Source organism: Scardinius erythrophthalmus (assembly GCF_964197995.2).
Source record: "Scardinius erythrophthalmus genome assembly, chromosome: 24".
NCBI classification, from domain to species: domain Eukaryota; kingdom Metazoa; phylum Chordata; class Actinopteri; order Cypriniformes; family Leuciscidae; genus Scardinius; species Scardinius erythrophthalmus.
The window spans coordinates 31,871,498-31,884,923 of record NC_138244.1 but is presented as its reverse complement, the minus strand read 5'-3'; the positions used below and the strand labels follow the sequence as shown (position 1 = coordinate 31,884,923).

At 38.6% G+C, this 13,426-nt stretch overlaps 1 protein-coding gene across 3 annotated transcripts; it reads left to right on the top strand.

Annotated features, from left to right (window-relative positions):
• The first annotated feature begins 1,471 nt into the window (after positions 1-1,471).
• On the top strand, positions 1,472-12,466 carry trim44 (tripartite motif containing 44). 3 transcript variants are annotated; one of them, XM_081356163.1, is made up of 6 exons: positions 1,472-1,926; positions 4,351-4,864; positions 5,558-5,635; positions 8,233-8,547; positions 9,961-9,980; positions 10,855-12,466. In XM_081356163.1, the coding sequence occupies exons 2-6, from the start codon at positions 4,403-4,405 to the stop codon at positions 10,934-10,936; spliced, it is 957 nt and encodes a 318-aa protein (XP_081212289.1). In that variant the 5' UTR covers positions 1,472-1,926; positions 4,351-4,402; the 3' UTR covers positions 10,937-12,466. The 3 variants fall into 3 exon arrangements, with proteins under 3 accessions (XP_081212289.1, XP_081212288.1, XP_081212290.1); XM_081356162.1 differs by having other exon boundaries at positions 1,478-1,926; positions 10,210-12,138; XM_081356164.1 differs by having other exon boundaries at positions 1,478-1,926; positions 10,860-10,925.
• Positions 12,467-13,426: the final 960 nt, after the last annotated feature.

The following is a 13,426-nucleotide window of genomic DNA, read 5'->3' as shown; positions in this document are numbered from 1 at the left end:
ACTTTTTTTTTTCTGAAAAAATTAGAAAGTTGTTGCACCTCTCCTCTGTGGCTTCTGAATGACAGTTTGCGGTTTGAGGATGTGATTTATAGTAGAGAAAAGTTTCTTAAAGTTGCCAGGGCTATTGTTGATGATATTGGAGTATGACCGTGCATCGCACAAGGACCTTGCGTAGGCCTTTGGATGCTCTCTGTAGGCTTGCCTGTGAACAGTCAGTCCTGAGACCCCAAAATTACCCAAAAATTACCCAAAAATTGCCAAAATGTGTTATATTAGACCTATTATATGCATTTTATAATACATCCAAAAGCAAAACATGCAAACAGCACTATAAAAGGATGTGGTAATGGCAAATGAGCTAATGAGTGGTCCTCTGCTGCTCTCTACTGGCTATAGTGGTAATGTCGTGCCATTTTCATATTAAAAGAGTTAGTTTTCCACCAAGTGACAGAAATCCTTGACTAAAGCATGGCACATTTCCTGTGTTATCTCCATGAATGAAAATGAGAAATGTAGATCTTCTTTAAAGTTCTCTTTAAACTTGGCTTAAAGTTAAGCCAATCTAGACATTTACAGTAATATAGGGTTTGTCTGTATTCTCAATATAATGAATGAATATTAGCTGGTTATTTAAAATGATTAGAAATTAATTCAATTTTCAGGGACTGACTTGATGGGTTGTTTAGAACCTACTGTATTGTTAAGGTCTATCCTAGTATACAAACAATATATACAATTATAAAATATGAAAAAAAAAAAAAATGAAAAAAAGAAAGAAAATGCATTTGGGAAAATAAAACAGAATTTTATAGGGTGCTTTTAATACATTAATGTTGAATTGCATAAGTTTCATTATTTCAATGAATTAGACATGCTATTTGATTGCTTACATTTAATTCAACCATTCAGATGGAATCCAGAAAAAAATCAAAGGAAAAAAAATAATTAAAATCATCAATTTCAATTTTGAAGACATCAAAACTATGAGACCTTGAACTGAAATGAATGAATGGAAGAAAGTGTTGTACTAATGTTGACTTCCACCAAAGAGCGGTTATCTTTATAGTGAAAGTAAATGTCTTCCCTGTTGTGCCTTATAAACGAGTGAAACGCTTATGGGGGAGGGGAAGTTATTCTGATTCAAGACACCAGAAACATGAATTTAACACAGTAAATAATGAGGTGCAGCAATAAATCATTTATAAGAAATACTGCAATATTCCATTAAAAAAAAAAAAAAAAAAAATATATATATATATATATATATATATATATAATTAACTATTTTGATTTCATGGTGCCTTGAAAGCACAACAGCACAACATGAAGCACAAGTTGAAGCCACTGACGACTCACACTCCCACAGTCCAACATTTCTTAAAGGCAAAGCACTTGAAGACAAATAAATAAATGGTAACACTTTACAATAAGGTTTCAGCCTTAAAGCTCCGCCTACTCCCAGCAGTCACACACACACACACACACAGAGAGAGAGAGAGAGAGAGAGAGAGAGAGAGAGAGAGATCCAAGCAACCATTTTGTAATTAAAACAACATTAATCCAACATTAAATCAACTAAATAACAACAAATATTTAGAGAGCCGAGTATCCTTCCATGGTGTTTGTCCTCATCTCCGTCTGCTGTTGCTGGTCTCTGTCTTTCAGCTTGTTTTGGAGAAACAGGAAGTAGTGAAAAAAAAAAAAAAAAAGCAAAACAAGGAAGTGCAGGCAGTGTGAGCAGCAGCAGAGGTCTGAGATCATCATGTGTTGGGTTACAGCTCTGTGAAAACAGGGCAGCCCGAAAGAATACAAGTAAAATTAACAAAACAAAGGGGGAAAGAGAAAAAATCAGCATTAGCATCCCAGCGGGTCATACGTGTGCAGCACAGAGACAAAGGAAACAGTGTCCACTCCAGAAAGACAGAGGTAAGACTGAGGACTCATGAAGAAAACACAAGACAATAGCTTTCCTTCTCATGCTGTGAGCTGGAGAGAAAACCCGCTGAAGCTTCATGTTAGGAGCGGGAAGCTTTTGTGTAATCCTCTGTGTGAGGATCCGGAAGGTTGTTGAATGGCTGCGACTCCTGAACTTCCTCATTGTGTGTTTCAGCAAGACTCTACTGTCCTCAGGTTGATATAGGGGAACAAGAAGTTGCTTTGGATAATAGCGTCTGCTAAATGACTACAGCTGATCCTGGGACTTTAATACCTTGCCTAACAAAATACAAAGTGCTAACAGCTAGTGCGCTGAATAAAAGTAGTTTCTTTATAAAAAAAAGTCTTGCTGACCACAAATGTTTGAGCAGGAGTGTATGCTACACGGCTAACCTGCGTTGTTGTTGTTTTTCTGAAGCCTGTCTGACAGGGTTAGCTCTGAGTTGACAAAACCAAACAGATCCAAGCAACTTGCAATTTAACATTCTCTCACCATGTGTTATGAACTATCTCTATCAACTGGAGGCTTGATCCTGAGGTTATGAGTGCCTCAGAAACATGTGCACATGAAGTGTGATGTTTACAGCGACAGCCAAACGTGTGAATAAGAGATAGATTCACATCTCTGCAGAAGTAAGTGAAAGTGAATTTAAAGAGTTTGTCATTAGTATAGGTCCACAACAACACAGATTTGGTCATTTTAAAGGCTTTTATGAGAACATAATTTTACTTTATTATGATATTGATAATCTGTAAGCTTGATTTATATAATTTTATACAGCATATTAAGTATAATTAATATAATGAATAATATACAATTATAATTAATTAAAAAAGATTAGTAATTCATATTTTGATATTAATAAAAACGAATGACGATTTATTAAGGGTTTGTAGACAGATCTTAATTTGCATAAAAAGGTATGTTTTTTTGTCACACACCCAAAAGTACGTGCAAAGGTGACAAAAAACAAACAAAAAAACTCCTTTTAATGATAATGGAGAAAACTAAGTAGATATGTTACTAAAGTGATTGAACTGTAAGGTTACAGTGTTAGGATTGTATGGAAAAGTGCAGTAAGCACTGAACTAAATCTGAAATACTGCCCACTGTAAATCAGTCTGGTTCCTTTCAAGATTTTACAATGCAAAATGGCTAATGACATAAAATCCAAACCATTGACCGCTCCAGACCCTAACCCTAACCCTAACCCTAACCCTCGCTCTACGGCCAGTCTTTTTTGAGTCACTGTTGTCATCAGCTAATTTTCATTTGCTTTCAGCTTTTCAGTTTTATCCCCTTTAAAGAGAAGTGATGTTTTCCGAGACGGGACAATGACTGGATGGTCTTGTTTGCAATACATATATATTACTCTGTACTGTACATAACTTTGTGAGCTCATGGAAAACCTGCGAAAACCCCACTCATGAGTACAAGTGGAAAACCTCCATATCAAACAGCTGCAAGAAGAAAGATGATGTGAAATGGCCCAAAATCTTTCCTAGCATATTTTATGTTAGCAAACTAATTACAATACATTATAGCTATACACTTTTAGTGGACTGAACCATCCACACATTACTGTTATGCCGAGCTCACACTGCATGATTTCCGGCCAGATTTTCAAACGCAGACGAATGCCCGAAATCGGAGGCAAATCGGTGTTCGTTCGCACGAGTGACGATCACGCAGTGTGAATGATCAAAGACGCAATCTGAGAGAATCGCCGACGCCTGTGAGATATTTGGCGTGCTCTTTATCTGGACCTGAAGCGACTCACAATCCTGCTGTGTGAGTGTTCTGACTGAAAACTACACCTGCGATGACCTAAAGCCAACGAGAGAGCAAGATACAGGGCAGCGGGAGGAGTTATAGACCAGAAGATCAGTGTTTTAATAGATATGTACAATTATATCAAACAGAAACAAAGCACAAACATTCGCTTGACCAGCGCCGCAACAGCAGAACATTGCAGAATTATTCATTTACCCCCAACTCTCTTTACAGAACACAGTCTTTTCTCCCCGCGTCTCCCCAACCATTCCCTCCTGCATGATCGGTTTTCTTCTGTGTCCTTTTCAGCGCACAGACAATTTGGACAAATTGGATCATTTTTAATAACAATTCCAGTCTCACACACTCTTGATCTGGCTTTATTCCCGTATCACTTCTCGCGTGTGTTTGGTTGTTAAAACGTAGTTCGCGGACCAGACAGAGTTGTCGGCGATTCTTCCGACTGTAAAGTCATGCGGTGTGAAACCCCCTGTCACCGATCTATCGTTCAGTGTGAACACAACAGCGACTGAATGTCACCCCAGATAGTCATGCAGAAAAGAACAGTGACCTGACGAGTTTGAAAATGGTGCAGTGTAAACTTGGCATTAATGCCAATCCTTGTCCTTTGCCCATTTTAGGCTTCCACCCAGAAACTCCCTATCATCGTGTTAGCGTCTCCCGCTGACGGTCATGGACGCCTCCGGAGGAATCAGGGGCTGTCTGAAGGAGGAGAACCTGCCGCAGATGGACGGCACATGCGACGCGTGTGAACCGGACGAGCCTCAGCCGGCGGTGTGGGTTTGCACTCGCTGTCGCTTCGCCTTCTGCAGCAGCCATGCGGACCAGCACTCCCTGAGCACTGGGCACCCGCTGCAGGCGTACTGCACCCCCGAGCCCGCGCCGGAGTGTGTGTGCCCGCCGGCCGACAGCGCGGCGCAGGGAGCCTCTGCACCGCATGAGCTTCAGACCCACACCGGAGCCGGGAAGAGAGAAACTGTGACAGTGGAGAGGCTGAAGTGTAAAGAACATGATCAGGAGGGTTCGCTCTACTGTAAGCAGGACCAGCGGGTCATCTGTGTGGTGTGTGCAGTGCAGGGGGATCACAGAGAACATGAGATCATCACGCTCAGAGAGGCCTACCTGTGGCAGAAGGTCAGTGAACACACACACACACACACACACACACACACACACACTTTTGTTATACTTGTTAGGACATTCCATAGGCGTAATGGTTTTTCTACTGTACAAACTGTATATTCTATCCCCCTACACTAACCCTACCCATTACACACACACACACACACACTTAACCCTACCCCTAAACCTACCCATTACAGAAAACTTTATGCATTTTTACATTTTTAATAAAACACTGTTTAGTATGTTTTTAAAGCCATTTGAAATGTGAGGGCTCAGGAAATGTTCTCATAAATCACGTTCACGTTGTAATACCAGTGTAGTACCCATGTCATTATACAAATTTCTGTCGTCATAAATCACAAAAACAAACACACACACTCACTCACACACACACTCAAGCACACACACACACAAAGCACTGGTTATAATTCTGTCATTTAGGACACATAGGGATAGATCACCAAATGTAAGTTCCAAAACTCTGGCTACGTTCAGACTGCCAGTCCAAATCTGACTTTTGTGCTTAAATTAATGTATTTATGAAAAAAAAAATTTGAAACAGAAGAAGATCCTCAAAGACTGGTTTGTTTATTGAAGAAGCCGAGCACAAGTGTGCAGGGAATGAGTCAGTGTTGAGGACCGACCAGCAGAGGGAGCAGTGGACAGCAGTGTCGACATGTTCATGGTTTGTTTGTGTTTCAGAGCCGAGAAGGCATCGACTTGCTGGAGCGCACGCAGGAAATATCAGACAGGATCAAGAACAAGTGGATAAGCCCAGACGTGAGTCACCCTCATCACATTATTGCCTTAACCCCTTAACTGCCCACCAAGAAAAAGGCATTTGAAAGAATGTTTGTTTGCATTTCTTATCTACTTATGTCGCTAGTAACCACAATCAATGTCTTTTTTTTCATAACATCCCATAATTTAAAAAATATCGGCCTCTACCAAATGGTTGAGATGGCACTTAAAGGTAAAATAAATTGTATACACATTTTCATATGAACTATAATACTAATTTATTAAAAAACATAATCAATTTTTTTTTTTTTTTTATATTGAATCTTCTTTATTTATTGAAGTATGCCATTAAATATTTCAGGTTTTCATTTTAACACAGGAAATTATATGTTTTCTTGTTTTGTTTTTTAACAACAAACTAAAATAAATAACACAAATAACTAAAAGTAACAAAACCAAAGACATTACATTCTTTCTGCATTCAAAAACAATAAATAAATAAATAGGAAAAGACAGTAATATAATGGCATTTTAGGCTTTTATGTTTCAAGAAACACGCCGTCAAGTGTGGTAGAGCAACAGGGTTTTTGTTTCTTTGCCCATCATAATTTATGATCAAAACCTTTTCTAATCTTGACAAAACACATTGTCAGAAAGGTCTGAGTCTCAAGGTTCCATATTTTGTGACAGAAGTGATATTTAGACAGACATTTGTTAATTTGTTACGGCAGAATGCATACAATTAAAATCAATGGAATGTATGTCACCCGGTGGCTATTTTTGGTAATACGCCTAAACAAAATCTTCAATTCAATTCAGTTCAATTCAATTCAATTCAATTCAAATCTTCAACTTCAATTTTTGTGATATCAACTTCAAATTTGGAACACAACTTGGATAGATATATGGCTTTGATTTTATAGTAATTATATAGTAAAAAATATTTTGTAAAATATTTATTTTATATAAAAGAACAAATATTAAGTACAGTATATTTGATTTACTGTAAATTTAAACTTCCATTTACTTTTTCATACTTTCATTTTTTGAAGTGCAATAATCTGCTGAGTGTTTTCTTTAAAACAAGACCAGACTTGGGTCTATCTTCCAAAGCATTCTTGAATTAGAACCAAGTTTTAATAGTGCATTTTAATGTCCATTCTCAAAAAGGGGGGTGGACAGTTAACCGTTATGTGACAAATCAACCGTTTGCTTGAGCAATGAGCATGTTTTTGAAAAATTATTAAAAACATACAAACGTTTTTTCATGGCACCAAGTAACATCATTTTGTAAAGTCAGGGCTCTTACAGTGTAATATGTAAAAAAAAAAAAAACTTTCTTACCTTGCAAAATTTCACCAAAAACAGTTCACATGGCAGGAGTGATTTTATTGTTTCTGAAATCCATGTTTCAGGAAATGTTGTGACGAGTGCTGTTGATTGACACTGTGACATCTAGTGGATATTTTTGGCATAACATACCTCAGCCAGATGGTAGAGATGGCTCAATCAGCTTGAGTTAAGTTAGGTACTCCTCTCAATAAAATATAGAGCCTCAAAATGTGCTCAACCATTTGCTCGAGCAGGCACTTCCACACATGCTGCACACAAGGAAATATTGAGCAAAAAAATATAGATGTGTCATGAAATACGACTAATTTATGCATCTCTTTAGTCCAAATGAATTCCATCATTAAAAGAGCATTTCAGAGACTCTGACTTCCGTCATGTGCAACCTCTAGGCCCTAGTCTATGTTTGATGGACACCATGTTCTCCTCCTACTCACAGGCACTGTATGTGAAATATAGATACAAGATAAGTGCTTATAATTACAATTATACAATTATAATTGCATTTAATTGATAATAACTTAACCATGGTAAAACCCCAAAAATCAAGAAAAACTACTTTGGACATGCAAATCATGAGGTCTTGCGCATCCAGTCGCTTCACTTCGCTTCTGAAACGCTCCTGGTGTGTGTTGGCACCGCCTGGAGGACAGATACGCCGCAGACGTGTGCAGTGCAAATAACATGTAGCCAATGTGTCAATAATAAAGTTGGGCTAATACGATCAAATCTTCTGGATCAGGTAAAGACACTAGCTGCTGGATTTTCAACCAAACGATAGGACGGTTGTAGTAATAGTCTTGAGGTCAATGTATGACCTAGCATTTCTGTATCAGGAACAGAAAGCATGTTTCATAACTGAAAAATATGGCAGGTGAATGCAATACAACCAACTGCAGCTACTGGAGGTAGAAGAAGGGAAAGCAAATGATATGGACAGAGATATTTAGGAAAAGGCTTTACCTCTAAATCTCAGTACCTCGGCTGCTGTGTTTTGAACAAACTGCTATGTGTTTATGGAGACTACATCCAGCCTGAAGTAAATATAATTATCTAGTCTTGTGGTTATGAATGCATGAACAAGCTTGTCTGAATCAGGAACAGGCAGTTTCATAACTGAACAATATTCCTTGGGAGAAAGCATTATTTTTCAATCCTGTAGTTGCCTTTGCACTCCAAATAGTAATCAGGCTTGTTACTACACCAAATTAGCATAGATTGAACAAAGTTTACTTACATAAATCAATATACTGTGTAGCAAACCTCTCCTGCTTGGCTGCTCATAGATGGGTGTGGAAGAGCTGGAGCAGTTTGTGAACGATCAGTTTGACGAGCTGCACCGGCTGGTTCGGCTGGAGGAGTGGCGTGTCCTACACCTGGTGGATCTGAAGGAGGCTTTCCTCACAGCCCAGGCCGCCGAGAAGATCTCTGAGATCAGCGTCCACACGGAGAAGCTTCAGGAGGAAATGGACTCCATCACACAGCAGCTGAGCGACCTGGATCAGATGGAGCAGGACGGGGTCGCGCCGATGTCCCTCGCCCCGCTGTTGGCCAGCGGACCGGCACCGGCACCTGAAGCTCTGCTGGAGCCCAGACCACTGGTCAGTCAAGCTTCTCACATCGCACATGATTTCAAAGAAGCTTCACTGAAAGAAAAAAAACACAGTAATAATGCATGAAGAGGTTTGGGCTGGTTAACTAAGATAAGTACATTTATAATACTTTTACACATTTGGCATATGCTTTTATTCAAAGCAGCTTACATTGCATTCAAGGTATGAGCTACAGGAACGCAAGAACAAATCACATTTCAGAATCGCAGCAGACATATTTGACTCTCAGTGTATTGTAATGTTAAAGGACATTGATCAAACTGGGAAAGCAATAATTTATTGTCTATAAGGTCCATCTCATATTGCTTGATGAGGTGGTCAAAGAGGTTTGCTTTGCTGTCTAACTGGTGGTTGTTTTAGTCACTAAGTCCTTAAGATCGAGGACTAGGTGAAGGCATAGATGATTTCAGCTTTCTGTTTCTACCGTCCATTGCTGGATTCATTCATTAGCCGCGTTTCCACGGCAGGAACTTTCCCCAGGAACTAGGGACTTTGGGCTGGTACTCTGTGTGTTTCGACCGCAGGAACCAGGGTCTAAATGAAGTTCTGGGTAAATATTTCCCCCTCAGAAAGTCCCTGCTTGCGAGAACCAAAGTTCAGGAACTTTCAGGGGTGGGACTTGGGCACTGAACATGCTGATTGGTGGAGTTCATACCGCATTTTGATTGGTTGACTCCACGCAGCATTTCATTTCGACCACCATTTTTTTAAATCTATTGCGGTGCGCGCAGTCCTAAATCACCGGACTAATTTGCCTAATCTTCACGGTACTTTAGACTGTGGTGGAAATGCAGAAAGCAACAGGTCTTGGGGGAAAAAGTTCCTGGGACAAATTGTTCCTGGTAATTCCGGTGGAAACGCGGCTATCGACTGCTGTTGTTACTCACCAGTTCATCAACAGCTATCTGCAGTTAAGATCGCAGCATTTGGGCTTCTAACATCCTTCTGCGCTTCCTGACAAATATTTAAGTCAGTGGCAGATTATCCTGCACAACCAGTTACTCCTGAAACCTGGCATTGTGGGACTAAGAAATAATGTTTTCTCAAGTAGAGTACACTTTGGTCCTGGAGATTCATTGTCCTGCAGAGTTTAATCAAACACATCTGCCTGTGTTTGTAAGTCAGTTTTCATAAAAGCATCTTCTGAATGGATAAATGTAAGTATAGCAAAGTTTTAGAAAAGGGCTGACATGTTCTATCACAGGATGGGCTTGACCTAAAGCTTCTGTATGGAGATATACTGTAGGACAACTATAACACATTACCATATTATTACATACTTTACATACCAGGGAAAGGCAGCTCTACTAGTCTCACAGCCACTGACAGTCGGGGTGTATGATATAGCAGAAGAACAGTGATTTCAAATGAATAACTTCTTTTCTTTGCTCTGTTTTTCAGATTCCTGATTTGAGACTAAGGTAAGGGATTTGAAATGATCTTTTGTTTCAGTAACTGCCAGGTACTCTTTGTATTGTAAATAGGCATGGTTTGTTGACAATATACCAATAGCTGAACATTATTGGGTTGCATACTAACTGATTGACGAAAGATACAGTGGATGTGGCCGGGGCCGGATGCAGGCTTTTAGATATACTGAGGTCCCAAATTTTAGTCTCTCAAATGATGTACTCAGAACTTCCCCTCCAGATCCTGGGGAACACCAGAGATACTTCCCATTCCAGAGAAGAGGATTTTGGCAGGGAGTCAGAACGGCTTGGCAACACTGGAGACACAGGCAGTGTATAAGACTGCATACTGTTATCTCATCAGAGTCCACAGGATTGACAATCCGATAAGTCAGTCCCAGTTCTCCACATGAATCCATGACTTGTATAATACCGGCTTCATGCGGGGATGTGGCACCCACACTCTCAGAAAATAAAGTACATAATTGTACCTTTAGGGGTACAATGGCTTGTCACTGGGGCTGTACCCTCAAGGGTACAATATTGTACCTTAACCTTTAAAAGAAACGGTACATATATGTACCTTTTAATGCTTTTTGACCCTCAAAAAGGTACATATATGTACCTTGAGGTCCAATAATAAGCCCTATGGGGTACGTTAGTGTAGATTGTACCTTGGGGGAAGGAAATGGACTCCTACTGTACCCCTATTTCTGACAGTGCTCGAATCAACATCTAGATTAAACTGTGCCCTGTGTCACTATTACTTCTCTATATTTAATTGGGATTTTGTGACCTCCAAGTTTTAAATTTCTGTGCCGGTGTCTGTATTTTGTCAATGTTTGAATGTAAAAGTATAATTCATGAGTCTTCCTTCCTCTTACAGAGCAGTCAATCAAAGGAGGGATGCGGAAGATCCTTCGGGAGATGAAGAGAGAGGAGATGCACATATTGGACATACACCCTAAAACTAATGGCCGTTCCGTCACCTTCTCCGGCTTTCTCCCTTCATACCAAACTTATCGGGATGAAAAACTATGACTATCGCTGAATACAACTGTGCTGATCATATTTCTTTAGTTTTAACCGCTCATCTCAAAATTGTTTTGTCTTGAACCAATTTCTTTCTTTCTATCAAAGTTAATAAAACAAAATGGAAATGCTGGAAAGGCAGGAAGGAAGCAGAAACACTACATTCTACAAGACAGATTTGTATTTTGTCATTTGAATTTTTTTTAAAGAAAAAAAAAACTCTTTTGATAGAATGCCTTTAACCTTTTTTGTTATAATTATTCAGATTTCACACTGGTTTGATAGTTTGATTCATGAAATGCGGTCTCTGACCTTCACATCATCATGCTATACTTTGATTCTATTCGAGCTTAAACGTAGAGGATTATATATTTGGTCTAGCTGTTCATTGTTTGATGCATTGTTTCTAGTCCATTTGTTGGCTACCTTTTCTTTATCAGAATGAAATGTACATTTTCCTGGGTCACTGATTCCCAGTATACCAAATATATTACAACCCTGATCGTAACCTGCTGGAAAACCATTTCTTGTGTTTGGATATCAGTATGTTGGGTCTGGAATCGCATTGTGTACATTTTCCTCACCAGTTTTAAATGTATATTTAGCTTTTTTCAGTTCTCTTAGCATTTTTTTCTGAATTAGTAGATCTCTCTTTGATAACTAAGCAATGCTTTGCTTTGGGAAAACATGAGGTTATATATTTGATAATGGTCAGTTGGGGAAAGTTACTTTTATAAGTAATGAATTCCTGAATACTGCGTTACTTCCTAAAAGTTTTAGTTACTTTTTTATTTATTTTTATTTCGTTGCTTTTTATGGAAAGTAATGCACTATGTTACTTTTGCATTATGTTTTCTCACCTTGGCTTGCTTGTATTTTAATAAGAAAAAAAGTTGTATTTTTGGCAGCAAATGTAAAGGCCCGTTCACACCAAAGGGGAAATGAATAAGTCTCAGACTGAAGGAAACGCAGATTTACATTTACATTTATGCATTTGGCAGACGCTTTTATCCAAAGCGATTTACATTGCATTTTAAGGTACACATTTACATTCTTATCAGTTCTTGCTTTCCCTGGGAATCGAAGTTTAACACTCTTACTTTAGCAATAATATTAATAAAAACTTGTACTCAAATGTAAAGTCATTTTTGCTTATTCGTATGGTTGATTTGGATCATTGAAGGTCAAAAGCAAAGACATTGGTTAATAAAGTGCGATTAAATACATAAAGTATTTAATACGTCTCTGCACTTACAATTCTCTCAACATGGGGATGGGAGAGCTGTCAGTCAATACATGGGAAAACAAAGTAACTTGTGTTACTTATTTACTTATTACTTATTTTTTTGTTGTAAATTAATTAAAAGTAATGTGTTACTTGAAAAGATGTAATTTGATTACGTAATGCCCATATGATCTTTGATATTAGGAATACAGTGACCTCTGTATCAATAAAATGTTTGGCTAACAAGTGATTTTAACTATTGCTCAATCATGGAGTCCATGAATGTGAGTTAAACTCTCAGGAAAAGCAGTGTGGAAAGATTCAGTTCTCAGCATACACACATCATAAGCTGTGTTGTAAAATAATAGGCTTTTATGATTTAACTTACTCTACCTACACTGATTCTGAACTCCTACCATCATGTAAGCTGCTGATGATATTACTGATTTAAAAAATCAAAGCTTCAATGCTTTTGAGGATTAAAATACCAAGGTCCACAATTACTACCAGCTTGCTCCAGCGCAAAACCTCTTTTGGCGGTAAATAAAATACTGTCCGGATTTACTAAAGACACGGAGTGTAAAATTAGTGTTTAAAAAGCGAGGACAGGGTTATTTTTACGCCTGATCTTATTGCAAAATGCATTTGTAGAAGTTTCCCTTTCAGATGCAGTATATATGGGAGGAGAGTATTTAAATAATTAATGCAAGGTGATTTACTAAGGTTTACGCTAGTCAATTTACTGGTGTGTACATCAATATTTACCGCCCAAAAAAGCATATCTTACGCGGCTCTTGGTAGATTGCGTTGGTCATTATGGAAATGATCCGGCTACGTCTGTTCTTTAACGTGTGTGTTGTCAGTAGATCACGTGCTGAACTTTACACTCCCATCAGCACTTTTATGTGATTGCGCTCTCATGCTAATTTGCCCTGTTTATTAAGTCTGGTCTCAAGTCTGCCAGTGCCGGGCACTCAAAGCACTTTCTTTAAAGTCCCCCTGCAGTCAATAATTTTACCTCTTTAAACTCAGCTTTGATATTCAAAATAACATTTTTAGGCCTAAACGTTTTTCCTGTGAAAAATGTTTCTTAATGCCTTAAAATAGCTTAAATATTACTCTGAACTCTTGCTTCATTCAGCACAGATGGGACAAAAAATATACAAATTAGACCCCGCCTCCACTCACTCACAGCAGCTCG

Coding starts and splice junctions, on each gene's coding strand:
- trim44 (XM_081356162.1), top strand. CDS start 4,403: ATGGACGCCTCCGGAGGAATCAGGGGCTGTCTGAAGGAGGAGAACCTG. Junction 4,865..5,557: donor AGGCCTACCTGTGGCAGAAG/GTCAGTGAACAC, acceptor TTTGTGTTTCAG/AGCCGAGAAGGCATCGACTT. Junction 9,981..10,209: donor ATTCCTGATTTGAGACTAAG/GTAAGGGATTTG, acceptor CTTCCCCTCCAG/ATCCTGGGGAACACCAGAGA.